This window comes from Peromyscus eremicus, chromosome 8a (assembly GCF_949786415.1).
Source record: "Peromyscus eremicus chromosome 8a, PerEre_H2_v1, whole genome shotgun sequence".
Lineage (NCBI taxonomy): Eukaryota > Metazoa > Chordata > Mammalia > Rodentia > Cricetidae > Peromyscus > Peromyscus eremicus.
The window spans coordinates 46,351,421-46,377,419 of record NC_081423.1 but is presented as its reverse complement, the minus strand read 5'-3'; the positions used below and the strand labels follow the sequence as shown (position 1 = coordinate 46,377,419).

At 42.9% G+C, this 25,999-nt stretch overlaps 1 protein-coding gene across 1 annotated transcript in view; it reads right to left on the bottom strand.

The window, feature by feature from the left end:
- The window catches only part of Tekt3 (tektin 3), a 44,179-nt gene extending 18,180 nt beyond the window's left edge, over nt 1–25,999 (bottom strand). Inside the window, exons 1-4 of the mRNA XM_059270913.1 lie at nt 25,857–25,999; nt 15,406–16,013; nt 12,393–12,476; nt 2,263–2,333 (exon numbers count right to left, since the gene is read on the bottom strand). Of these exons, the coding sequence (XP_059126896.1) occupies nt 2,263–2,333; nt 12,393–12,476; nt 15,406–15,984 (734 nt within the window). The 5' untranslated portion in view covers nt 15,985–16,013; nt 25,857–25,999. The remainder of the gene's footprint in view (nt 1–2,262; nt 2,334–12,392; nt 12,477–15,405; nt 16,014–25,856) is intronic.

Sequence of the window (25,999 nt, the reverse complement as noted above, 5' to 3'; positions counted from 1 at the left end):
TTTCCACACCCACATGTAGACCCCAGTAGGCTGTTGAAATTTGGGACAATCTGTACTAGAAACAGAGAGTTGAAAGCTGTTAGCATGTGGCCTGTGAGAAGCAGGACAATTGAATGATCAATCACATCTATGCTTCTAGAACCCTAAGCAAGGCCCGGCACAGGAATCGCCTGGTAAAGATTGCTTCCAGTGGAATGAACTGGTGCCTGCAGCTTCCACTCACTGTGGCCTGTGCCTACAGTCAAATCACTTAGCATAACACTTTAGCTTTTTTTGGTAAAGTAGGAATGAGGGCAGCCCTGGGCAAACTATCTGTATTTTATGAATTCTAGAAGAACATACATGCAAAAGATGCCTCCCCTTGATGCCGCTGAGCCTCCTGCTTTGGGTTATTATGCTGGGACTCTGGACTAGAAGATCTATCTTGTTTGTGATCTAGGACCAGAACGTCCATGGATTTCCTCTCTTGGGATGGCATCTTTGATGAGAGGGGAGCCTGCCAGTCAACCTGGGAAGGTATGTGGGGTGGCACTTCATCAACTTGTCATATAAACAAAGATGTCAAGAGCCTCAGATGCCATGTTAGTGCCCAGGGAGGTTCGATTTTCAGCTGATGTGCCTTCTGAGAGTGTGACAGTCACATTCAAAACAAGTGGAGAGAGTACAATGGAAAAGCCACACAGGGAGCTGAGGTTGGCTCTGCTCGCTATACATTTAAGCAAAAGAAAGCTCCTTAAAGGGTTACCAACAAAAATCCAAGCAAGAGAATTCACATGGTCAGGACCTTGTGCGAGGGCCTGTAATACAAGCGAGGGAGACAATCAGTAATGCAGACTCACAGAGAGATGTAGTTCTCTCAGCATGGAACAATCGTGGCCACAAAAAGCCAAGGACACAAGGCATAACAGCAGATTTGGGGATTACGAAAGAAAATGGAGATCAGTACAGAGTCTTGGAAACATGCTAAACGTAGATTCTGAAATTCTTAAAGGAGTCGTGAGTTCAGATCATAGCTACCCCATTCATAACCAAACAATGCAGCCTCCATAATCGTTTGTGCATCTCACAAATTTCTGAGTAACAGAGCCTTCTAATGCCACCTCCAGAGGACCTCGGCATGCAAACCTCACCAACCTTCCCAGTGTTGACTCCAAGGCTTGGTTGGGCAAACTAAGCCGGTAGTAATTTATGCCTCTGTGAGACTTGTTACCTGAGGTGTATCACGTCATCTTTGGTAACAGCAGTATATATGTGGCCATCGTTTCTTTGGGTGGGGGTGGCATTTTCAGCACTGCTTCTTTGTGTGACCATAGCCAACATGGACTTTTGGAGGACTGCAAGTCACCAGGTTCAGCCAGTACCTTTTCTATTCTGACAGGCATTACCATAACTTAAGAACATCCTCCTCCTCCTCCTCCTCCTCCTCCTCCTCCTCCTCCTCCTCCTCCTCCTCTCCTTTCCCATTCTCCTCCCACCCTTGGCATAAAGAGTAAGTGCCTGAGAACCCATCCTTGAGGGAGTTGTATTCCGGCACAGGAATAGTGCCTAACGACAGTGCCGTGGCTCAGTGAATGCTGCGATGATGTAATCAGGAGAGGTGGGTCTTTAAGGAAATATGAAAATAAAAGGCAGACACAACCTACTCCCTTTCCAAATGCCAGGACAGAATACAGGCCACAAAGTAAAAGATTCTTGAGTTAAGGAAACACTGGCCACCCTTCCCATAACATCCCCAAATTATTTTTTAAATAAAAATCAAAGACAAAATTCTAAGCACTTGCCGGGCCGTAGTGGAGCACTACTTAATACCAGCACTCAGGAGGCTGAGCCAGGCAGATCTCTGTGAGTTCAAGGCCAGCCTGGTCTACAGAGCGAGATCCAGGACAGGCACCAAAACTACACAGAGAAAACCTGTCTTGAAAAAAAAAATTCTAAGCACTTATCCTAACCTCCGAATAAAAATGTGCATGCGTGTGTGCCCGTGTGTGCCTGTGTGCCAATGTCCCTGTGTGCCGTGTGTGTGTATGTGTGTGTGTGTGTGTGTGTGTGTGTGTGTGCTCTTATGAGGCGCTAAGAGAAATGTGCATGCATGTGTGCCCATGTGTATACCTGTGTCTGTGTGCCTGTGTGCCAATGTCCCTGTGTGCTGTGTGTGTGTGTGTGTGTGTGTGTGCTCTTATGAGGCGCTAAGAGAAATGTGCACAGGAGGCAGAAGCATGGTTCAATGCTGGGCTTTAAACTGGGTACAGAGGAAATGCTTACGCGAGCTGGGCAATCGCCTTATCCAGATGCCGCCTCATTCTCTCTTGACAACACAGAATGCCATCAGTTTCCTACTCAATTGAAAAACAAAACCACACATCAATGTTTTCATTGCGGATATCATCCAAAGTCATAAATGTTCAAACCCATCAATAAATGAAATTTTTTTTGTTGAAAATCTGTAACGTTGAGCATTAAAATTTTTTACATCTACTTATTTACCTGCATGCCCCATGATAATACAAACCAGTCTTTTCTTATAGGCCTAGAGGGATACTGTGATATGGACCAAGCTGGAGCAGGGTTAAAATTTTAGTGTTTCGTTTCTACTCTATCTTTGTCTTTAATTAAAAGAAAACAACAAGAACAACAACAAAAAAACCCCTAGAATTCTGGTGATGTGCAATTGAACTTAACTGATACCTTTTTCCTTAACAGATTTCCTTCAAAAGCAAAGAAAACCAGTGAAGATCGAGCCTGGGAGCGTCTCTGTGGCTGTACACACAACACTGGTCCAGCTCCGTGCTTCAGACATGGAAATCGACTTCCACACTGGAGGTCAACCACCTGATGTCATGCTGTGCCCTGTGGCTCAGTCCCTACACTTGAACCAATACCTGTGTTAGCCATGCCACTCACTTGACCAAATGTGTGGCATTTTGAGGCTACAATGATATATACGCTATTTCATAGCATATAAATATTAATTTCCTCCTGAAATGAATATTAACATTAGAAAATTTGCAAACTCAAATAACATCTTCCAGACATTTTTTATAAGTGTACATAATCATTTTTATCATTTTCTTCAAGTACAAAGGGGTCATCCTTAACATTTGGTTTGTGGCATTTTAAACTTGGATGCTTTCCCATGACATTAAACAAGGCTGTGTGAACAATCAGTGTAAACATATAGAGACTGCCAAGGGTCGTGCCTGTTTTCAAGGTTTGGCAATTAAAGGCAAAATTCCCTTCCGGAAAGTTGCATTTGTCTATAATGGTGAACGGGTCTGCCTTCCTTTGGCACACCAGGTAGCCAACTATTGTCCAACCCTGGCCAATGTGACAGAACATGCCCCAAGACAAACAGCCAACCTGCCTGTGTTTGGAGGCTAATAGAAGGATGTATTTAATGTTCTTTACATATTTGAAATGTAATCCTTAGCCACACGTGGTGGTAGACACCTGTAGTCTTAGGAACAAGGAAGGCTGAGATGCTCAGGAGTTGAAGTCTAAGGCTAGCCTGTATTACAGAGGAGGAGGCCCCCATCTCAAAACAAAACAAAACAAGTCAGTTCTTTCCCATCAGATGTGTTATAATTTTATGCATGATGTCTTTATATTGACATAATTTCTAGGATGCTAAAATCTATCAAACATTTTTTTTGATTTCTGTCTTTGTTAATTTGATTATGATATTTTCTTCACTCTAATATTGTGACTCACCTGTTAGTTATCTTCTTCCTTTATTGTTTAAAGTATTAAGTAGGGGGCTGCAGGGAGTTGGGAGCTCAGGCAGTAAAGCAATTCTTTTGCAAGCATCAGTACCTGAGTTTGATTCCCAGAACCCATACAAAGATACTAGACATGATGGCCTGGGGAGGCTGTGACCAGCAGATCCTTGAAGCTTGCTGGACAGCCAGTCTAACTTCATTGATGAGCTCTGGGCCAATGAAAAGCCCTGCCTCAAAAGAATAAATAGCATTCCAGAGAATGACAGCTGATGTTTGCTGTGGAATAATCCTTTTGTTCATTGCAAATATGTATTACTCTAATTGGTTAGTGAAGAGCTTACTGGCTAGGCAGGATTTTCAGGGCAGAGAGAATGCTGGGTAGAAGAAGAAGGGCAGAGTCTGAAAGTCTTGAGGAGACATGGAAAGAAGCAAGATGAATGTGCCATGCTGAAAGAAGGTACTGCCACGTGGCAGAGGGTAGACAAGAAATATGGGTTAATTTAAGTTGTAAGAGCTAGTTAGTAACAAGCCTAAGCTATCGGTGAGCATTTATAATTAATAAGTCTCAGAGTGGTTATTTGGGAACTGGCTGATGGGACACAGAGAAACTCCATCTACAGATGATGTCCTCTGGCCTTTACATGCATACACATATGCAAATATGTGCACTCCTACACACGTATGAACATGCCACATACATGTTTAGACAGTAATGAATATGCCTAAAATGTTAAACCTGCTGTCTGATTCTTAAATGCTCAGGATCAGTGGAGTCAACTAAGAGTTTGCTCTGCTTCCCTGCTGTAGCAAAGCTCTGGCTGTTCTCACAAACAGTTATGGGATACTAAGAGTCTTACATTTTTGTATTGTTTAATTTTCATCTATCTCGATGACATAGAAAGGAGAGGCAGAGGGGAAGGGAGAGGGAGGGAGAGAGAGAGAAAGAGAGAGAGGTACCAAAGGATGCATGGAGTCTTGCCTAGAAAGCAGCATGAGAGCACTCTACAGTATGTACAGTGTGTTTCCACATACAATGCACTTAGTAGAAATTACTGGGATTTTCAGTGGGGAAATGCATTTAATAAGACTTTAATATTTTTTATCTTTGAACAATAGTTTTTATTGTGAATTCAAATAAATTCAGATGGAGAACAGTAGATGGTTAAAGAAAGAGGAATTTACATGAGCAAGGAAAGACTAGAAATGGGTCCTGTGGAGCTGTCCAGCCTTAGCCGACCTGTCAATCTGCATCCATACCTGCAGTGGAACTATCCAGTGTTAGCTGACCTGTCAGTCGGCATCCATACCTGCAGTGGAGCTATCCAGTGTTAGCTGACCTGTCAATCTGCATACATACCTGCAGCGGAGCTATCCAGTGTTAGCTGACCTGTCAATCTGTATCCATACCTGCAATGGAGCTGTCCAGCCTTAGCTGACCTGTCAATCTGCATGTCTACTGCAGAGGGAGGGTGCATCCATCCCTCCCCTGCCTTGAGATGAATGCTTATAGGAGGTAGTGGGCATGTGCAGAAGGCAGAAGCTGTGGAGGCGGCCTGGGTCCAATGAGTCCATGACCACAGCCTCTGGCATAGCACAGCCACACCTGTAGGAGTTGGAAAGTGGGCCTGGGATTCTGGACTCTGCCATGGGGAGGAGTAACAGCCGGTGCATGCCTAGACTTGGAGAGAAGTAGGAGACACCACACTGTGGCCTGACTTCCCAGAGAGTCTCAAATTATCAGTATAGTACCTGACAGCTACGTGGTCTCACCAGCAGGACTTTGGGCAAAAGCCAAACAGGAGCTTTGTCTTAGTGACCGGGGAGGCTTGGGTTAAGCCTCCTAATGGAGCAGGTGAAACCTTCACAGCTCATCCCCTGCTGTCAACCCACCTCGTATGAACTGTATTCTTAGAGCAGTGTTATGCAGAGTGGGGGTGTCGGGGTAGAGACTGCAGCCCTTGCCTTCCCATCACCCCGAGTAAAAACGTGTTGCCTCGCACTCCGACTGGTGCAGCTGTAGCTACGCACCTGCTTTGACATCAGCCAGCCCTGCTTCAGATGCCAGCTCTGCCACTGGTTAACTGCATCCAAGGGTGAGTCATAAAGGAAATGTGAGGACAGTGACACTCTCCTGGATTTTTGCACAGAGAGCTAAGTGCTCAGTCCAGAATTCCTTAAACCTTTTCCACTTATAATCTCCTTTGCCTGAGAAATTTTTAGATGATATTAAGTCTACTTAAAATAGGCATACATACTTTGTGTTCATAAATCAAAAAGAAATTCATTTAAAACAGTTCTTTGAGCCAGGCGGTAGTGGCACATGCCTTTAATCTCAGCATTCAGGGAGGCAGAGGCAGGCAGAGCTCTGTGAGTTCGAGGCCAGCCTGGTCTATGCGTGAGTTCCAGGACAGCCAGGGCTACACAGAGAACCTTGTCATTCAACCATCATGTTTCCATATGAGCAGAAAATTATGTGTAGAAAAACACTGCAATTCATGACATAAGATATCTCAACTCTGAGATGAGGTGTTTTAGGCAGCATCCCTGTGGTGTTGCATGCAGGTATCACATGCCCATCGTAAAGTGTGCATGCTGTGTGTTCAGAACCAAGACTGCAGTGAAGTCCCTAGGCACAACATGGATGAGCACTTTCATGCTCATTGATGATCATTGCAAGTTTGGTTTGGAATTAATTTTTTATTTTGTATAGAACTCTTCCACTGCTGTCAAATGTTTATGACCCCCATACATTCTGTAATACAACCCCAGAGGGGATTGCAACCCACAAGGAAAGAAGCTCACGCTTAGCAGACAGTCAGTGTTCAGGAGGTGGTAGGTCTTCTAGCAGGTGTTTTCTCCAAACTTAAACACACCTTCCTGGATTGAGGAGGGAAGTGCCTAAAGCCCAAGATGTAAACAAAACTCGCAAGGTTCCAGGCTCTTGAAAGTCAAGAGACTCACTGAGCCTCTGCAGAAGGTAATTCAGGCAGTGAAATTGCTGGGGAAGAACAGCCAAGCTGCCTTCAAGTTGTGCAGGGAGATCCAAGGATGCAGCTTTTGTGTGTCAGTCATCCCCATCGGGCTGGGCTTTTCCAAAATACAGCTGTCTCTGAGCTACCCATGCTCACCTCATCCACACTACCTGATCTTACCTTACTCATCATACTCCAATAAGTAAAGCCAATAATCTCGATGGTTCTCTAAAGTACAATTAGGTAGAGTCTTTTCTTTGGCTTTTCATCCCTTTCCTATCTAGGATGTGCTATGACACTCGTTCACATCTCCCCAGGAAAACTCACACAAGAGCTCATTTCCCTCATGTTAGAACTTAATACTCATGTGAAATGCAGGCTCTGTCTCCGTAGAGTAACATGGCCAGCATCCCAAGAACACTGATGTCCAACTACAGATGTGGACAAGTGCTGGCCTTAGGCTACAGCCTAAATTGTGGGTTTAAAATCATTTCATGGGTGTCCTTATTAATCCAGACCCTGCACCCAGGAGGTTGAAACTGTTTGTGTGGTTCTGTGTGTTCACTTAACTGTGTTTTGGAGGTTCAGAGAGTATAAAACACCACAGTTGAATGGTCTGAGGCAATCCAACTCCTAAAATCAAACTGCAGTTCCAGTGGAACCTAGATGGGAAAACCTCATCTACAAGAGCAGGTCCTTTGATCCCCCACACAATGCTCCTTCATTACCAGTTTCCATTTTCAGTATTTGCTGCTGTGCCCATCAAAGATGACTAGCAAATGGTTGGCCTTTCTGACATGCCTGGTTGTGGGAAACCTTTGGAACCAGAGCATGTTTGGACACAGAATCCTAGGTAAGGAGGACATAAGATAGGACAGATGGCCGGGTGGTGGTGGCCGCACGCCTTTAATCCCAGCACTCGGGAGGCACAGCCAGGTGGATCTCTGTGAATTTGAGGCCAGCCTGGGCTACAGAGTGAGTTCCAGGAAAGGTGCAAAGCTACACAAAGAAACCCTGTCTTGAAAAACCAAAAAAAAAAAAAAAAAAAAAAAAAAAAAAAAGATAGTACAGATGGTTGGACCTTACCCATACCTTACCCATATCTTCTTTGTTGAGATCTGGGTTCTATTGAATGCCCTCTCGGAGCAGTACCCTCATGGGCTGCGTTGTGCTGAAACAGGCCTGTCTCCCGGACTCATTGCTGTGCATTCCTGATAAACCCTGAAGTCTGAAGTGTTTCTGCTTCTGCAACATGGGAGGGGAGTGAAACTGGCCACTGGGAGCAGGGTCAAACCTGGCTCAGTTCTGGATTAGCAGGCCAGGCTTGAGTCCCAGGGCACAGCCCGGACTGGCTGGGTGTGTGGTGACTGTACAGGCACACTTGGCTTTGGAGTTTAAAGAAACACCGCGCTATCAGAGACATGGGCAGATGGCCTCATGATGGTTCCCTGAGAGAAGCCGTTCTGTAAGAGATGGCTGAATACAGCGAGCGTCCCTCATCTGGAATACTTCCAGTCAGGAGCATTTCAGATTTCAGAATGTGGAATATTCACATAGTTATGATGAAATATCTTAAAAAATGGGACACAAGTCTAAACACAGAATTCACTTATATCACAGATACACCTTGCACACAGCCTGAAGGTGATTTAACAAACCTGAATAGTATGAGGTCAGGTGTGCAAATTCCTACTTGTGGTGCAATTCCCATGCTTAAAATGTTTTGATTTTGGAACATTGCACATTTTGGATTTTGGGGGTAGGGATGTTCAGCCTATAATTACTGCTTGTATATAATAGTCAAAAGAATCTCTCTCTCTCTCTCTCTCTCTCTCTCTCTCTCTCTCTCTCTCTCTCTCTCTCTCTCTTTGTGTGTGTGTGTGTGTGTGTGTGTGTGTGTGTGTGTGTGAGATCACTACACTGAATAACAGAACACATTTGAATTAATGAGCTATTATTCTAGTTGCAGGTTTAACATTGAGATAAAATGACCTCTGCTACTGAGCTGGAAAACATCAACCTCTGATTCAGTGTTCCCTGGTTCTCATGGATAGGTCTGCGTGGCACAGACAGCACCACTCATCTACTCAAAGTACAACAGCTCAGTGTCTGTTAGGACATCCATCATCAAAACCAACGTCAGGGCACTTTCATCATCTGGACCCAAAAAGCAAGCACCTCTTAGCTGTCACTACCAAGCTTTAGCTTCCCCGGGACCTCCTTCTAGACACCCACTAATCTACGTGGAGTTGCTAAAGGATTCTCTACTGTGGGGATTTCCATTAGGATGTTTTCACTTTGGGCCCCGCTGTTCTGCATACTGTTCCTGTACATATTCCCATGCAGGCTTTTCCCTCGTGGCATGTGGTTTCTTTTCCCCTTGGGTAGATACCTGGGAGTAGAGTCACTGGATTCTGTAGTGACTCTAATCATTTCTAAAGCAGATACATTGTTCTACATCCCCACCAGCAATGTGCACTGATTCTAATCCCTCCACAGTCTCAGCTTTTATTTTCTGTCTAGCCACCACTATCCTAGTGGGCATGAATGAGTCTCATTATGAAAGGTGATTGATATTTTCTTGGCAACTAATGATGCTTCATAGTTTCATGCCTTCTCCTCCTTGGAGAACTGACTAGAGAACTCGACCATTCTTAAAAATTGGATTATTTGTTTATCTCTAATACTCTTAATCATTATTTATATAGGCTAGATACAAGACCATAGTAGATATATGATAGGTAAAGGTTTTTGTTAATGATAATCTTCTTTGATGGACCAGTTTTTCAGTTTTGATGATGTAGCTTATCTTTTGAAAAAAAAAAAACAAGTTTTGTTTTTAGTGTCGCATCTAAAACACTGTCACCTACTCCAGTGTCAAAATTATTTGTACAGACTTTTCCTGAGCATTTGATCACTTTAACTCTTAAGTCTTCCACCCATTTTTATGTAATGTTTTTGTATGTCATAGTGAAGAGATGTGAGTTCTTTATTCTTGCACATGGATATCCAATTATCCGAGGACCATTGTTTTGGAGACCATTGTTTTCTCATTGAACTTGAGTTCCATTCCATTGATCTGCCTCCATATGAGTTACACTATCTTACACAATACAACATAGCAATACATTTTATTGGGCTGTTAGAATCTTCCAATTATCTTCTTTTTTCAATATTTTTACAACCCCTGTGAATCCCTGGACTTGTGTATGAATTTTAGGATCAAAGCTGAGACTTTGATAGAAATTATGCTGGATCTGTGAAGTCACCGAGGAAGTATTGTCATCTCAACACAGTCAAATTGTCCCATCTATGAACATGTCATGTCTATTTACTTAGATCACATTAAGTTTCTTTCACATTTTTTGTGTGTGTGGTACATGAGTATGTGGGGCATGCATGCATGCATTTAAACATATATATATATATATACACACACACATATGTGTGAGTACGTGTGCCCATGCACTCACATGCAGAGACCCAAGAAGAACATTGAGTATCCTGTTCCTTTACTTGCTACCTTTTCTTTTTGACGCAGGGTTTCTCACTGAACCTGGAACCAGGTTAGTGGGCAATGCGCCCCAGTGATCCTCCTGTTTCTACCCATCCCTCTCTCTCACTGGGGTTATTCCTGGCCTTTTTGTTGATGCTGGGGATCCAAACTCAGTCCTCACACTATGCAAGGGCTTTTACCCACTGAGTGTTCCCCAGTTCTCTTCAACATTTTGAGATGCTTGTTCTTAGCTGTGCCTGTTCATTAAAATTGTCTGGGAAATATTTTTAAAACCAGCCTCCATTCTAAATCTGAACCAGACACTCTGTGAATTCAGCCCAGACACCAGGTGGTTCTAACATATGCACAGGTTTGTGGGCTCCTCCTACAATAGCAAAAATATTACAAGATGCCAGGCTTCAAAAAACTTCTTGAAAGTACCAAAGTGTGTTTAATGGGCACTCTGAGGTTAAGCCATTACAATAGGCTCCACATTTACTTCCCACAGGACACCTCAGATCAGTGAAAACAATGAGCCAAGGGACAGACCCTAAGTCCCCTCCCACTTTCGGTGGCCAAACAATGACAGATCACTTCATGAACTGTGAGATTCATCGGAGACCAGGAAAGAAGAAAGTATAGAGTAAGGGCCCATCATGGCAAAGCCATTTCATTCATGATGCGCAGATCCTAATTATTCCTAGGCAATGAGAGTGATGACTTTTATCATTCTTGATGGAATGGACATTTCAGAAGTTCAAGATGATGTTCAAGAGAGACACCGATGGAGTGTTGGGATAAAAATCATTCGGTTGACTTGACTAGCTCAAAATAATTTCTCACCAGGAATTAAAAAAAAAAAAAAGGCAGTGGGACCCTGAAAATCTGGTTTGGGGACAGAGAAGATGGGTTCATCACAGCAGAAATCCTGTGATTCTGAGGGGGAAATGGGCTGAGAAATTAGAGGGAGGCACAGTGGAAGGTCCCAGTGAACTTACATCTTCCAGGCAATTATCGAGTTGGGGATATTTCTCAGAAGATGGAAAGAATTGGTGACGTGTACATCAAAGAAAATCATGGAGTGGGGGCATATCTGGGAATTGCATAGGATTCGGCTTTCAGAGGAAGAGCTAAGGCTGACAGGAAGGTTCAAGGAGGCAATGGCTACAGCCAAGAGCACTCTACCATGAGTAGAAAGAGGTAGACGACAGGGTAGGACAGGCTGGGAAGTGAACAGGGAGGAAGGACAAGCAGATGCTGGGTTTGACCAGTACATACTTGATCCTTATTATTACCATTGTATGTTAATCAAAAACTTAAAAGTTGTTTGGCAGAACAGTTGATGTGAAGAACTAATGTTTAAATTAGTGTCCTAATTAAACTAATGTTTAATTTAGTCCTCACAGGAGGACTGAAACTTTAACAGACTGTAGAGATGTTCCCATAGGTAGTCCAGAAAGGTGAGAAAATTGACAAGTAGATCAGATTGAGCAGATGGAAAGTGCCAGAAAGCTTGGGAGAATCCGTAGAGCAGCATGGGGACACATCGGTTCTAGGGTGGCAGCTCAGTAGTGGACCAAAACTTCCCCAGATATTTATGCCCTTTGACACCGTGGTGGCATCAAGCTACAAAGATCAGAGCCTGTGCCCTCCTTGGAGACTAAGCCAACATTGCCAAGTAGTGTGTGGGGTCAGTAAACTACCAAACTGTCCAATAAGGGAGCTGTGTTAGTGGTGGCACCTTCACGCTGTGAATGCTGGGAATTGGATAACCAAAGCTGTGTCCTACAGGGATATGCAGTGATAAGGAAAATGACCTCAGCACCATTTTAAATGAATGAAGGAGTTTTCCCATTCACAAATTCTGTATGAGGGCAATCTTGGAGATGTGTGCATGTCAGTGCCGTGTGATCCGGTGGTGTCTATCTAAACATGTTTGACAGAATGACTGAACTATTCCAAAATCAACACTGATTTCCATCCAATGGCACTGCAAACATCTAATCTTTCTTTATTCTTTCCTGTATTTTTAAAGTTCTCAGTCAACACGTATTACTTATAAAACCAAGAGAATGGACCTTTGCTAGGCATTATAAATTCACTTATAAATGGTTGTAGACAACACCGTGGCTCTGTGTCTTCACTTAAGCACACACTTGCAACAAGAAACTTCTCGTTAGTGAAGCATTCCCCACCACCCATGCTTACCGTCAGTAGTTCTTTTTCAACTTCGTCATGAACTAGGTCGATTCCCATTCTCTTCTCTCGGTGAAAGAGACACTCTCGGGCAACCTACAAATCCACAGAGCACAGAACACATCACTGCAAACTGACAGCACCTGGGGACAAGGAACTCTAGTAACTTGTTTCAAGTAAGTCAACAGGGACTCCCTAGTTGGACTTCTCAAGCCAATCTGGGAGAGTCCAGCCTAAGAAAGACCATGACAGGGGAAGAGATCTTTGCTGCTGTGGAAAGGTGGTGTCTGCTTGAGAAACAAATTGGAAAATAAGTAAGTAAATAAATAAATAAATAAATAAATAAATAAATAAATAAATAAATCCCAATTTGGGAAACTGACAAAATGAATGCCCATCAGCTAGCAACTAATATAAGTACCTGGCATCAGTTTATTGAAGAGAAACAGTTTGATTACATGAAACCAAGCGTTTGGATATCGTTTCTAAATATTTTCTACTGAAAAAAGTAGAAATGAATGATTCATTTTCAAAATATTAAAATATTTGTGTAGCCAAATATCTAAGTCATCATCTTTAAAATTATTTTTTCCTAATTATAAAAATAATATAATGCTTTTACCTATTAAAAATTAAAATATAGAAAACATGATCCAGCCATACTTATCACTGTTTTATTGTTTGGTTGATTTTAATAAATGGAGGCAACAATGTCCTTACAATTTTATACTATTTTTTTAGGATCAAATTAAACATTAGATTGAAGTTTTAAAATGCCCTTTGAGGAAGAGAACGTTAATGATGACAATGGAAAATACCATCATAAATTGCTAACCATGAATTATGTCAGAGAGGTCATTATGTAGCTGAAATGCTTTCTCAAAACCTTTTCCATGACACAAAACTACTGTATGATGTTAAGCTCTTATAAACATCAAATGTGAGCCAAATTGGTATATATTATTGAACCCTAACTGAGCACGTTTCTACTTTTGAGTAGTACAATTTATATTTACTGGATGAGGAGCTAGTGGATTGTGGTAACTAGGAGTATTTAAGTGGATATCACCACACTGCTTTTCGGGACTCTTCCTCCCACAACCCCAGCAGCGACACACCCAAGTGCACACACTGGGCCCTAGATGTTACAAGTGTCCATTGCTGCGAATGTCATAAGCTAGAAATGGCCACCGTACTGATTCAACCACTGCTGTGTTATTACATTTTAACAACCTTCCTCCTATTAAGTGGTTGTTTGTATTTTCTCTTTTGAAGTTCATTTCCATGTAACACTGACTGTAATCAGGACCTTCTGATTCTGTTTTGACAGTCCATGTTGTGACCCACAAGAACACTCAGGCAGAGACTGCGGGAGAGAGCTCACGTTAGAACCAAGTCAAGGGTTCAGTCATCATGAAAGGGGAGTGAGGAAAGCAACCGAGAGTCTTGGAGAAATTAAGTCGCAGGGTATGTGGTCGTGGTTTTCAGGACATTTTCAATCCCTGAGCTAGGTCCTGGGGAAGGCACTGGAGGCCTTCTGGGTCTTAACAACCCAGGGTGAATTACTCCAAAAAGATCCTATGTGAGCGCCCCCAACCTCCCTGAGGACTCTGGAGCTTGTTTGTATTTGTGTATTTCTGGTTAGTGGAGAGAGAAAGGGACAGAAGAGACACTGGGCATTGATGCCCAGCAGACTCCTCAGATCACTAGCCTTGCAGCCCCTGGGGCCTCGCTCCTACACTACAAATACCACGTGACCTCCTGCGAGTGCTCCATATGGAGACAACTGGTGTTGACTGCATTTGTTGAGATACATACTAGTTTCTATGCCTTCCCCAGCGTTAGGCATGGAATGCCTTCTTTCTGTGGTGGTGGGTACAAAGGGGTTGGAGGGCCCATGGTGTGGTACAAGGGTCATAGGTGACTGGAGCCCACTCAAAGCCACATCAGACACCAGCAACTAATTGAGTGCTGTCTGTATGGCCGTGGCAACCAGCCTACATCAGCCTCATTTACTGTTTAATAAAAGAATCCTAAACAGATTTCTAATGGAGTCTCATTTGATCATTTGTGCCCTGAAAGGCAATCACATCAACAAAGGGCTTACTTCATGACACAGACTGAAAATTTTTAATTTTCTTTTTAAAGAACTTTAGTTGTAAATGTGTGTGTGTGTGTGTGTGTGTGTGTGTGTGTGTGTGTGTGTGTGTGTGTAGGTACACATGAGTGCATGTGTGCACATTTGCATGTGCGTGCAGGTATATCTGTTTATGTGTATGCATGTACACACATGTGTATATGTGCATATATTTGTGTGCAGGTATATGTGTGCATATGTGTGTGTATGCAGGTTTCTGTGGTGTGTGTGTGTGTGTGTGTGTGTGTGTGTGTGTGTGTGCAGGTTTCCATATGTGTGTGTGCATGCATGTATGTGTATGTGTGTGTAAATGTCAAGGGACAAGGTCAGTCTTGAGTGTTGTGCTTCCTCAGATACCATCAACCTCATTCTGAAACAGAGTTTCTCATTAGCCTGGAACTCACTGATTAGGTTAGGCTGGCTGGCCAGTGACCCCAGTGATCCCCCTGCCTCCACCTCCCCAGTGCTGGGACTGCCAGCACGTACCACCATGTCCTGATGTTTCATATGGGTCCTGGGGATCGACCTCAAGTCTTCTACTTGCAAGGCAAGATTCTCACCAACTGAACCATCTGCCCAGCTCCCATTATATTAAAAATTTCTCAAACGAATATTTTCTTCCATTTTCATCTTACTCTAGAACCTGCAAAGATCAGGCCAGCCTTTTTAAGAGCTAATACGATGACACATTGAACTGAAAACACTGTAGAGCCTAATGGCGTTTCTTTCATCTGCTTTGCTTTTAGAATTCGCTCAGAAACTCCCTATGTGTGATAGGAGTAAAATGGCCAAGGTTTGGCCATTACCGATCCCACTACAAATTTAGGGATGAGTGTGTCTCTACAGTAACTGAGCTGCAGCACCTTTTACCCCAGCTCTCATCCTTACCTGCAGAGGGGCTTCAGTCTCCGTCAAAGCCCTCTCCAGCCTTTTCTTAATATCAGTAAGTGCATTTGTCTCTCCAATCATTTCATCCAACTCATGCGTGATTTCAGATTTCCAAAACGCTATGTCATTGACACGCTCTCCCAAGTTCTGGGTAGTGGCAGTCTGGGTCTTCCGGATTTGCTGGTATTTGTCTTGAATGAGGCGAGATGTGTCCACTCTGAGTCTCTCTGAATTATGCCGTGAACTGTTAGACTCTTGGTAGTTGACTAAATTGGACCGATACCAATCATCAGGTGTATACCTTGTGAAGAGGGTGGTTCTGTTGGACATGAAGGGGAGCATGGTGCTCTCACACACTCTCTGCGCTCTCGTGCAGTATGGGGCCAACGTTGGATAGTTGGAGGCCGTTTTGTAGTACGTGTTGGGTTTCCACGGCAGGCTCAAGCTGTGTGCCAGATTACGATGGGGAAAGCGGTCCCGGTAGCTCGACGTCATGGTACCAACGGCTGGTAGAAAACTGGTCGGTGCTGGTTGCGGGCGGGCATAAGTCGCCGTTAACGTAGAGCCTAAAAGCTCCATGGTGCCCAGGCACAATTTGAAAATCTCTCCTGCAAAGGAAGGCTGGAAGGAAGGAGAGAGGGAACAAGAAAAGAATATCATATCACTTAATCTTATATAGCATACCCGTAATAGATTACATTAAACATAGTGCCAGCTGTGGAGCTCCCGGGCTCATTAGGTACCTGTTCTCACATGTCATCAGTACTTCTTGGTGATAATTTCAAAAAAATTTCCATCCCTGTGTCTCTAAAATGTATGAAGGTAGTATGTTTCTATATCGGCCATTTGAATTTTTGAAATTCAAATGTTTTAAAATAAAAGACTAATAATATTGAGTGCAAACTCAAATCAAGAGTGTGGCTTTGTGTTTAAACAGAGAGTTAACGCTTAACCGATTCGAATCCTGCCCCTGTATGACAACGGGTCAAATTATTTTACCTTCTGCTGCTTCATCTAAGGGATCAATACCAGCACTCTCTTCTTTGGATTGTCGGAGCAGCCCTGCAGGAAGCTCCTTGGCAGGACTCACCTGCCCCATCATGCCCTACTAATAAGCATGTCAGCGGGTGGCCGTGGGGTGGCTGGTGTGCAGAAATTTCAATGAAAGTAGGAGACACCCCTTCTAAGAGCCTCCAATATAGAAATTATTGACCAGCCATGAGTCTAGAAGGGTACTTAGGTATTGGAATAGCTGGGACAAGGTTGGGCCAATAAACGTTAACTGTTAAATTACCAGTTGAAACGAGTAAATGATATCGAAGTAAAGTCTCCCTTCTCCCCTAAAAGTCCACTAACTACTCAGAAGGAGTCACTGTGGATGGCTCGTTATTGGTTGTAGTTTTTCAAATTATTCCATTTGCATGTAGATATATGTGTTATTTATGTACTACAGACATCTACTGATGTGCCACTTATATGTGCAGAGCTTTTTAAATACAAGACACTGAATTACTGGGTTATCCTAATCACAGTATGTATCATTCTAGAATATACTTTTTTTAAGTTAAATACATATCTAGGGCCCCTAGGAAGACCAGGACACCATACACTGTGACACACTTTTTGGAACGGAAGTATAACTCTGCTGGGGAGGTAATGTCTAGACCTGTTGCCAAAAAGAGAAGTATCAAGTCATATTCAACTTGATGCACTATGCCGATAAAAAGAAATAAGTCCCTCAAAGATTAAACAGCTATATACCAACGCCTTTCAACCAAAACCACAGAATAACTGATTTGTAGAACTGTGTCAAGATAAAACCCACCCACATCACATCATAGAATAGCTGCTCATGCCGGAGTGGCCCAGGTAACACTTTTCCTTCCCTGTTTGTGGAATCCTTCTTTTCTTTTGCTCCTAATCACTTTATAATGGCAACTCTTTACTTCAGTTCGAAACTTTAAATATTGCTTTTCTTAAAAACAAGTTCAAAGCAACTTGAGATGTTGGGGACCTTAAGGTGCCTTCCTTCTAACATGTTTCCCTTGTCATATCCAGAAATAACATAGTTTTCTTCTAGCCAAAAACAAACAAACAAACAAACAAACAAACAAATAAAAAGCTTTCTATTTTGGTTAAAGCTTTGGTTAAAAGCTTGACAATAAAGGATCCCAAATCCAGAGGGTCACTCGGTACTCTGACAGTGGGATTTGAAGGGCAGCATGCCCCATGAATTTTTCTAACACCTGCAATGTTGGCATCTTGAGAAATCACAATCCAGAATTGTCACAAATGAAACCACACGGCCATGGAAATGCAGGTTCATAAGCAATATGAAACACATGGACTGAGAAAAAGCCACACAGAGAGAACTTTGTTTTAGGGAAGGGACAGCTGAGGATCTGGACTGATGGACAGGATGTAGAATTCACGTGTGGTGATGAGTTCCAAAAGACCAACTCTGTTATAACCACAACTGGAGATCCAGGCATCCTTTAAAGCCACCCAGGAAGTTGGAATGAAAACCATCCCTTGGTGATGTTTTACCAAAGTTCTCCACCATCATGTAATTTGGGCTGTTATTGGTAAAGAAATCTGAAAGTATCACGGCCTAGGAAAAGTCTAAAACTCAAACAGGATTCCTACTTACAGCCCGTGGTACACTAATCAAAATTGTACAGCTAAAAACCTGGATCCAATATGTGGGACAGCGCCTCTCACACACTGGTCTACAGGCAACACACGACAAATAACGAGGGAGCCCTCTGATTGTGGCACCATTGTGCTCGGAGGCAATTTCCAGATCACCGTGGGAAAAACACATGAAATGGACCAGAGCTTGGCAGGCTCTATGTATTGAGAAAGTGGCCAGACTCTGGAGAAGCCTCAACAGCTAGAAGTTGTAAAGCAGAACTCAAGAAAATGTAAGCTATGCAAAGACCGCTTAGAACCCACCCAGGGATGCATGTGAGCCTCTAATGAGGCATAATCTGCACATGCATCCAGGGACCCTCCTCGAAATTTGCCAAACCCTGGGGGCAGAGTGGTTAGCTGAACTATTTCTAGAGCATAAAGGTTGGGATGCGCTCTGAACTTAGGCGAGCGAGATTAGAATCTGTCGTGTTCCCAGAGGCAGCCAGTGACGATGTCAGAGAGGTCACACAATTGAAGTCCCTGGGGTGAAAACACTTATTATGGATTGAACATGAGATGTCAGGCATGGGGTCAGGTTTGCTGCCAGGTCCCCGGTTGGTGGTGCTGCTTTGGGAGCTTGTACAAACATTTAGGATGCAGATTCTAGCTAGAGGATGTAAGCCGCTGGGGCAAGTCCTTGAAGGTGTGTCACCCTTGGCTGCTTGGTACACCCTCTGCTTGCTGGTTGGCCATGGATAACAGCCCTCCCGAGCCATACTCTCCTGCTACCTTCCATGGGGCCAAGCAAGCACCCTCTGAAACCCTGAGCCCAAATTCATCTTCTCTCTTTAATTAGTTCTTGTCTGATAGTTTTCCATCACAATGCAAAGGCAAGAATAGCGTATTGAGGACTCATTTGTGCAAAACCTGAGGACAGGTCTCTGCGTGATCTGATTGGCCCGCAAGTAACATGGTTGCCTGACAACATCAAGACACTCAACCATGCCGCATCGCAGTGTCCAGCATCTGGTCAAAAATTACCTATATACTGACAGGCAGAAAATATGGGCCACAATCAAGGAGAATCCGTCAGTAGGAGCAAGTCTGGAAACGGCAAGAATGTTGGAGCAAGAACGATGGTGGGAAGAGCCAGCCGGGACTCCAGCAGTCAAACAGGCAGGATGAATGCAGACAGTATGTCCTCAGCCTAGCACATGGGGCCGACAGCAGATCGGACACAGTACACTTAAGCCTCGTTAACAAGAAACAGAGGTTTTCTTTAACTGAAAGAGAAAACGAAAACCGAAGGGGCAGCATACGGGCATGGGAACTAGGCCTTTGTGACGTTATAAGGAGAGGGACCAGATGCTGGAGGAAAATAACTGCATGCCTTCCACATGTGATGGAAACTATCCTAGTCTCTAGATGGCTATAAAAGTACAGAAATTCCACAAACTGAAAAAAGATAAACACAGGTATACACGCAGGCATACACATACCCTAGTGCCGCTCCAAGGCTCATCCAAATTGAATTGCTGGAAGCCAGGCCTAAAGAAAAAGCTTAGACTCAGAGAACACAGCAACAACATGACAAGCAGAGAGAATAAGTATAAGAAGGAACGTAGGATTGCCAGAAACTACTCGGGCCAGACAATAGTTTTCCCCTAATGTTTCTTTTGTGGTGCCTGGCATCAAACCCGTAGTCTTTCCCATGCTAGGCAAGCATTCCAACAAGTGAGCTGCATGCTAGCCATGAACAGAGTCTTTAAAAGGCTGGAAGAAAGCATGGAGCAGAAATTCTCTAGCAAGTGAAATGTCCCCGTTCTAGCTTGCTTTCCGTGACTGTGGTAACACCATGACCAAAGGCAACTTGGGGAGGAAAGGGCTTATATACCCTGATTATCATCTGTCAGTTGAGGAAAGTTGTGGCAGGAACTCAAGCAGATGCAGAGGCAGGAACCACAGAGGAATGCTGCTTACTGGCTTGCTCTCCATAGCTTACTCAACTTACTTTTCCACACAACTCTGGACCATCTGCTCAGGGCTGAAAATGCCCACAGTGGACTGGACCACCTCACATCCATCGGTACTCAAGAAAATGCCCGACAGCCTTGTCTCCAGGCCAATCTGATGGAGGTGTTTTGTCAAGGTTTCCTCTTCCCAGATGACCCACACTGTGTCAAACTGACACAGACAAACACATAAACCCAACTAACGCATCCCTCAAAAGAGTAAGGCAGGAGAAGAGATTTTCAAAGAAAAGCCAAAAGGATTCATCAGCAATAGGCTTGCACAGGAACTTACTCAGGCAAAGGGAATTATCCCAGATGGAGCCTTGGATCCAACACAAAGAATGAAGAACGCCAGAAACGGCGAGGATGTGTGCTAGCATTGTTAAAAACTTTTCTAACTTCCAGGTTTCTTTAAAGGATAGTTGCTTAAGGCAAAAATAATAAAGATATTACCAAATAACTTATCAAATAGAAGTAAACTATATGATAAGAGCACAGCTGGAGAGTTTGGGGGAAAGTATACTATTTTAAGGGTTGTATGGTTGAAATGAACGATAGAACTTAAACATAGCCTGTGATATATTAAAATACACACTGCACACTTCAGAACTGCCATTCTCAAAAGGTAACGAAGGACCAACAGGCATGCCAAAAAGCTTTCCAGCAGTGAAAACAGACATTATTTTTGTAGTCAACCCTCAGGGACCGTCACCATCTTTAACCCTGTAATCTCGTAAGTTTACCATGGAGTTTCCAGGGGTGATGTCACATGTGGCATTACAACAGAGCAAATGAAACACCAAACTAGGAATTAAAGGAACACGCCACAATTGTAAGACAGCAACACCCTTGCCAATATACTTTATTTTGCTTCACACAATAATGCTTTAATGTGAATGGTCTGCGCATCTGCACGTCTGGGGTCATCAATGGCTCTACTTTGTAAAAGAGTTCTGGCTCAAAGACCATTTTAAAATTGATTTCCTGAAGTAATCTCTACAAAATAATAATTTAAAAAAAGAGTTCAAATTGATGAGTCAAAATGAAGGAGGAGGAGGAGGAGGAGGAGGAGGAGGAGGAGGAGGAGGGATAGCAAAGACATGATTTTAAAGAAGATTAAAAAATAGGATGAAGAAAAGTAAAACTATCAAGATGACAGACAGGACTCTAACTATACTATAAATTATATTTATATTAAATAGCCTCCACATCAATTGAGGAATGATTTTAAATAGTAATATTAATTGTTTATTGTCTAGAAAAATCATTTGAAATGTAAAGTATATAATTTAAAAATAAAAGTATAGGAAAACATACAACATGTTAATAGTAATAAAACATTGAGTTTACTATAGTACTATCAAGCCAAGTAAATCTCAAGACCAAAGATAAAAATGAATAAAAGGGTCATTCAAAGAGAGACGCCAGGGCAGGCAAGGTGGCTCAGTGGGTAGTAGTGCTTTGCTGTCCAAGCCTGGAGACCTGAGGTCCATTCCTGGAATCCATATAAAGACGGAAGGAGAGAACTGACTCCCGGGGCTTGTCTTCTGACCTCCACACCTGCCCACCAGCACTCGCACACATATCATACACATAATAAGAAGAAATGAAAATAACATTTTAACAGACACAGCCATCTTAAATGTCTGTGTAATCATTGACATAAATACATAACACCAAGATTGACAAGACTGAAATAAGGCACAGGCAAATCCACAGTTACAACTGGATAGCCAACACTCTTCTGTCAGTAACTCATAGACAAGATATACTGGCTAATACTCATTCCAATAACCTACACTACCTGGACCTAAGGTATCTACAAAGCGCTCCAGCCCAAATGCAGTCTTGCACACTATTTCCAGTTGCACAGAGAATGCCCACCAATGCAGCAGGCCTCTCACCAGGCCCAAATCTCAGTAATCCTAAACTACCAAAACCGTGCAAGTTAAATATGTTTTCTGAATGTATCAAAATTAAGTTATAAGTCAACAAAGGACACTTAGAAATTCCCCCAAATAATAGGAAATTAAACAACACAATTATAAAGAAAATCATGAATCAATGAGGAAATAGCATGGGAAATTGGAAAATATCTTTAACTGAATGAAACACAACCTATGAAAATTAATGAAAGAGCAAAAATTGCTACTAGAGCAAAGGGTATAGTTTTATTCATTTTAGAAAATAATGAGCTCAAATCAGTGATCTATGTTTTAATCTAAGAAATAAAAAGCAAAATAAACCCAAAGTAGAAGGAAGAAATAGCAAAGAGAAAAATTCATGAAACAAAGGATAAATAGAAAAAAAAGGAAACTCTGTCAATAAAATTAATAAAGCGGCTAGATATACCAAAATAAAAAGAGGACAACTTAGGAATGGAAGAGGAATGTTACCACCAAATGAGCAAACCTGGAAAAGCTAATAAGGCAGCCACACTCTCGACTTTATGCTAACAGTGGACTGCACAGGCGCACGAGCTGGCTCAGACGATAAAGGTGCTTACAGCCAAACCAGAGGAGCTAAACTCAACTCAAATGTGTGTGACCACATGTGTGTGCATGCACGTGGAGACCGGAAGTTGATGCTGACATGGGATGCCCTCTTCGTTTATTCTCCATGAATTGAGAAGGGGTCCCTTGCTGAACCCTGGGCTATCCAATACCAGCTAATCCAGATTACCAGCTAGCCAGAATCCTCTGTCTCCACACCCTGGCCCAGTACTGTAGGAACCACTACACCTACTCAACCTTGATGTGGGTTCTAGGGATCCGAACTCTGAGCCTCATGCTGCACAGTGAGTACTTACTCCACTAAGCCACCTCTCCAGCCCAAGTAAAGGTTTTGAAAGATGCAAATGACCAAAACTGACTGAAGAAGAGACTGACAACCCACAGAGCCCTATGGTAATCAGATGGGATGTATAATTTATAACCTTTTCTCAAAGAAAATTTCAGTCCTAGACGGTGTCACTGGTAAAGTCTGTTATAGTTTGGATTGAAATGTCCCCCATAGGCTCCCGTTTTTGACCCTTGGTTCACAGCTGGCAGCACTGTTCGGGAAGATGGTGAAACTTTTAAGGGGTAGAGCATCTCTTGAGGAAGTGAGTCACTGGAGAGTTGATGGTAGGTTATATGACCCCACTCCGTATCCTGGGGGTGTCTGCTTCCTGGATGCATACAAAGTGCAATGTGACCGGCTGCCTCATTTCTTCCTACCATGATGGGCAACACCCCCTCAAACTGTAGCCCAAATCAATGCTTCCTCCCTTAAGTTGCTCTTGGCCTGGTATTTGGTCATAGGCACAAGAAGAGTCATGACATCTACCAAACTTTAATTAAGGTTTGTTGGTTTGTTGTTTTTTTTAAAAAACAACAACAACAACAAAGTATGGTCTGTAACTCATGATTCTCCTGCCTTATACTCTCAAGTGAGACATGCCCAACTTCTATCAAACTTTTAAGGAAAAACTAGCGCCCTCAGTTTTCAAAATATCCTGGATGAATTGCTGATTGTGTCTTTTACAGAGTTAGCTCTCCAAATTCTCAGTCACTCTCTATGCATGTATGTACAACACTTAGTAAGATTGTTAACACTGTATTTATCTCATATCTGCAAGGATATTCAATGAGTTCTTTGGGAAAATGGCTGAAAGTAGCCATGGAAATCATCCTGTAGACCATTCAATTGGTTTGTTGTTGTTGTTGTTTGTTTGTTTTTTAAATTAAACCTTGGGCCAGGTGTTCTGTGCATGCCTTTCACCCTAGCACTCAGGAAGCAGAGGCAGGTGGATCTCTATGAGTTTGAGACCAATCTGGTTCCAGCAAGTTCCAGGACAGCCAGAACTCAAATAAAGAAATAGATAAAAAATATATATTTTGTAAGCACCAAAGAGCATTTGAATAAATGAGAGGTGCTACAATGTTAAACTGTGTTGAACTTTATTCATTTAATGTGTGGTCAACAGGTACTAACATACTGAAAATACTATAGTGACCATCTATAAATATTAATTTGCTAAAGATAGAACCAAACCCAAAGAGAATACAAGTACTGGAAAGATACATTTACAATTCAGAAGACGGGCTTGACTTGAATGGATGTATTTTATCAGCACATTTTAGTCAAGACTTTAGGATCATAAATATTTAAAACAGAAGCCTATAAAACATCTTCTCCAGAAGACCCACATGCAGAGACTGTATTGCTTTGCTCCACACATGGCTTCAGATCAGCAGCAGGCATGGGCTTGAAAGCTTCCCATACAGACCCTCAGGTCCACTAGCGGCTAACACAGTGTCTGTCACATAGGGCCAGAAACACACAATAAATACCACAGTTAATGAGGCTGTCTCTTCAGATCCTATAAAGCTTTCACCTTTTAAACAAACACCAAAATTAGAAGTAATGACTTGTATTTCAGTATGAAACATTGCAACTTCAAGGTTAAATAAAAACATAGGAAAGGCTTAATTATCTGTAAACAAACAAAAAATACAAAATAATTCTTTTCAGTAACAGGATCTAAGGCACTGGAAAGGACACTCCAAGTTACTTTTATTGCCACAACTGTATACCCAGAGATACCCAAATGCAGAAACAATTAAGAATGTCCAAGAATCCATCTCTAGGGTTTTTTTTTATTTGTTTGTTTTGTTTTGTTTTGTTTGTTTGTTTTGGTTTTTTGAGACAGGGTTTCTCTGTGTAGCTTTGTGCCTTTCCTGGAACTCACTCTGTAGCCCAGGCTGGCCTCAAACTCACAGAGATCCTTCTGCCTCTGCCTCCCGAGTGCTGGGATTAAAGGCGTGCACCACCAACCGCCCGGCCATCTCCAGTATTTTTAAGGAAGCAAACTAAAAGCTTATGAGCAGGAAGATGTACAGGTGATGTGTGACAAATTCATAGCACACTCGACACAAAGTGTCTGTTACAGATCATTACATAAACTTAAAGCAACACCATGTGTTAGCATCTGGGTAGATATACCATGATAAAAGTATAAAATACGCAGAGTATAAGGAAACACTAAATTCTGGTAGGCGAGTGCCCTGGGGAAGGAGAGGGCTGTGCTTGTGACAGTTTAAGGGGTGAATGGGGTGACTTGGCATATGAATTAAACACCTTTTAAACAAACACCAAAATTAGAAGCAATGACTTGTATTTCAGTATGAAACATTGCAACTTCAAGGTTAAATAAAAACATAGGAAAGGCTTAATTGTCTGTAAACAAACAAAAAATACAAAATAATTCTTGTCAGTGACAGGATCTAGGGCACTGGAAAGGACACTCCAAGATGCTGCTCACTGAATTATCGTGTGAAATATTTCATTTATAAAAGGAATAGACCATTTTACCAGAATCCTCAAATACTTTACCTGTCAATAAAACAATTTCCTGTCAGCAATAACCAAGCAAAGAATGTTCCTCGGTTCTCAAGTGTTTGCTTATTACTCTGTAAGCACCAGAAATGGTATTGAGGGACTTGGTTTTAAGCACCAAAATGCAAGGAAGATTTAACCCGAAAGTGGCCCTGGGACAAAGAGTGCCAGAGGATACCAGCCCTGGTTTGAATTTCAGATATGTGTCTTCCTCTGAGTCTCTTGGAAGCCAGGACTGAGAAAGCACGGGGAGAAGGGATGGCTACACCCGGAAGAAGCAGGTGAGAAAGAGAATGAATGCCCCTCCCTGGACCGCGGGGCGGAGCAGCGGGCCAGGGCTGCCTGAGGACCGAAGATGAGACAACCAGGACTCCTAGGCAGGTGCCACAGCCTTGCCACCCAGGGCACCCTTCCTAGACCACTCACCTATGCGTGCGGTCGACCTTCAGCCTCCCTAGAGGCCGGATCGTCCCGCCCCCTTGTGACCTCAAACCGTGGACCACTCAACGGCAGCCGGGGTCCCCCTCAGGGAGCGGATTGGGCACCAGCAAGGCAGCCCCGCCCTAGGC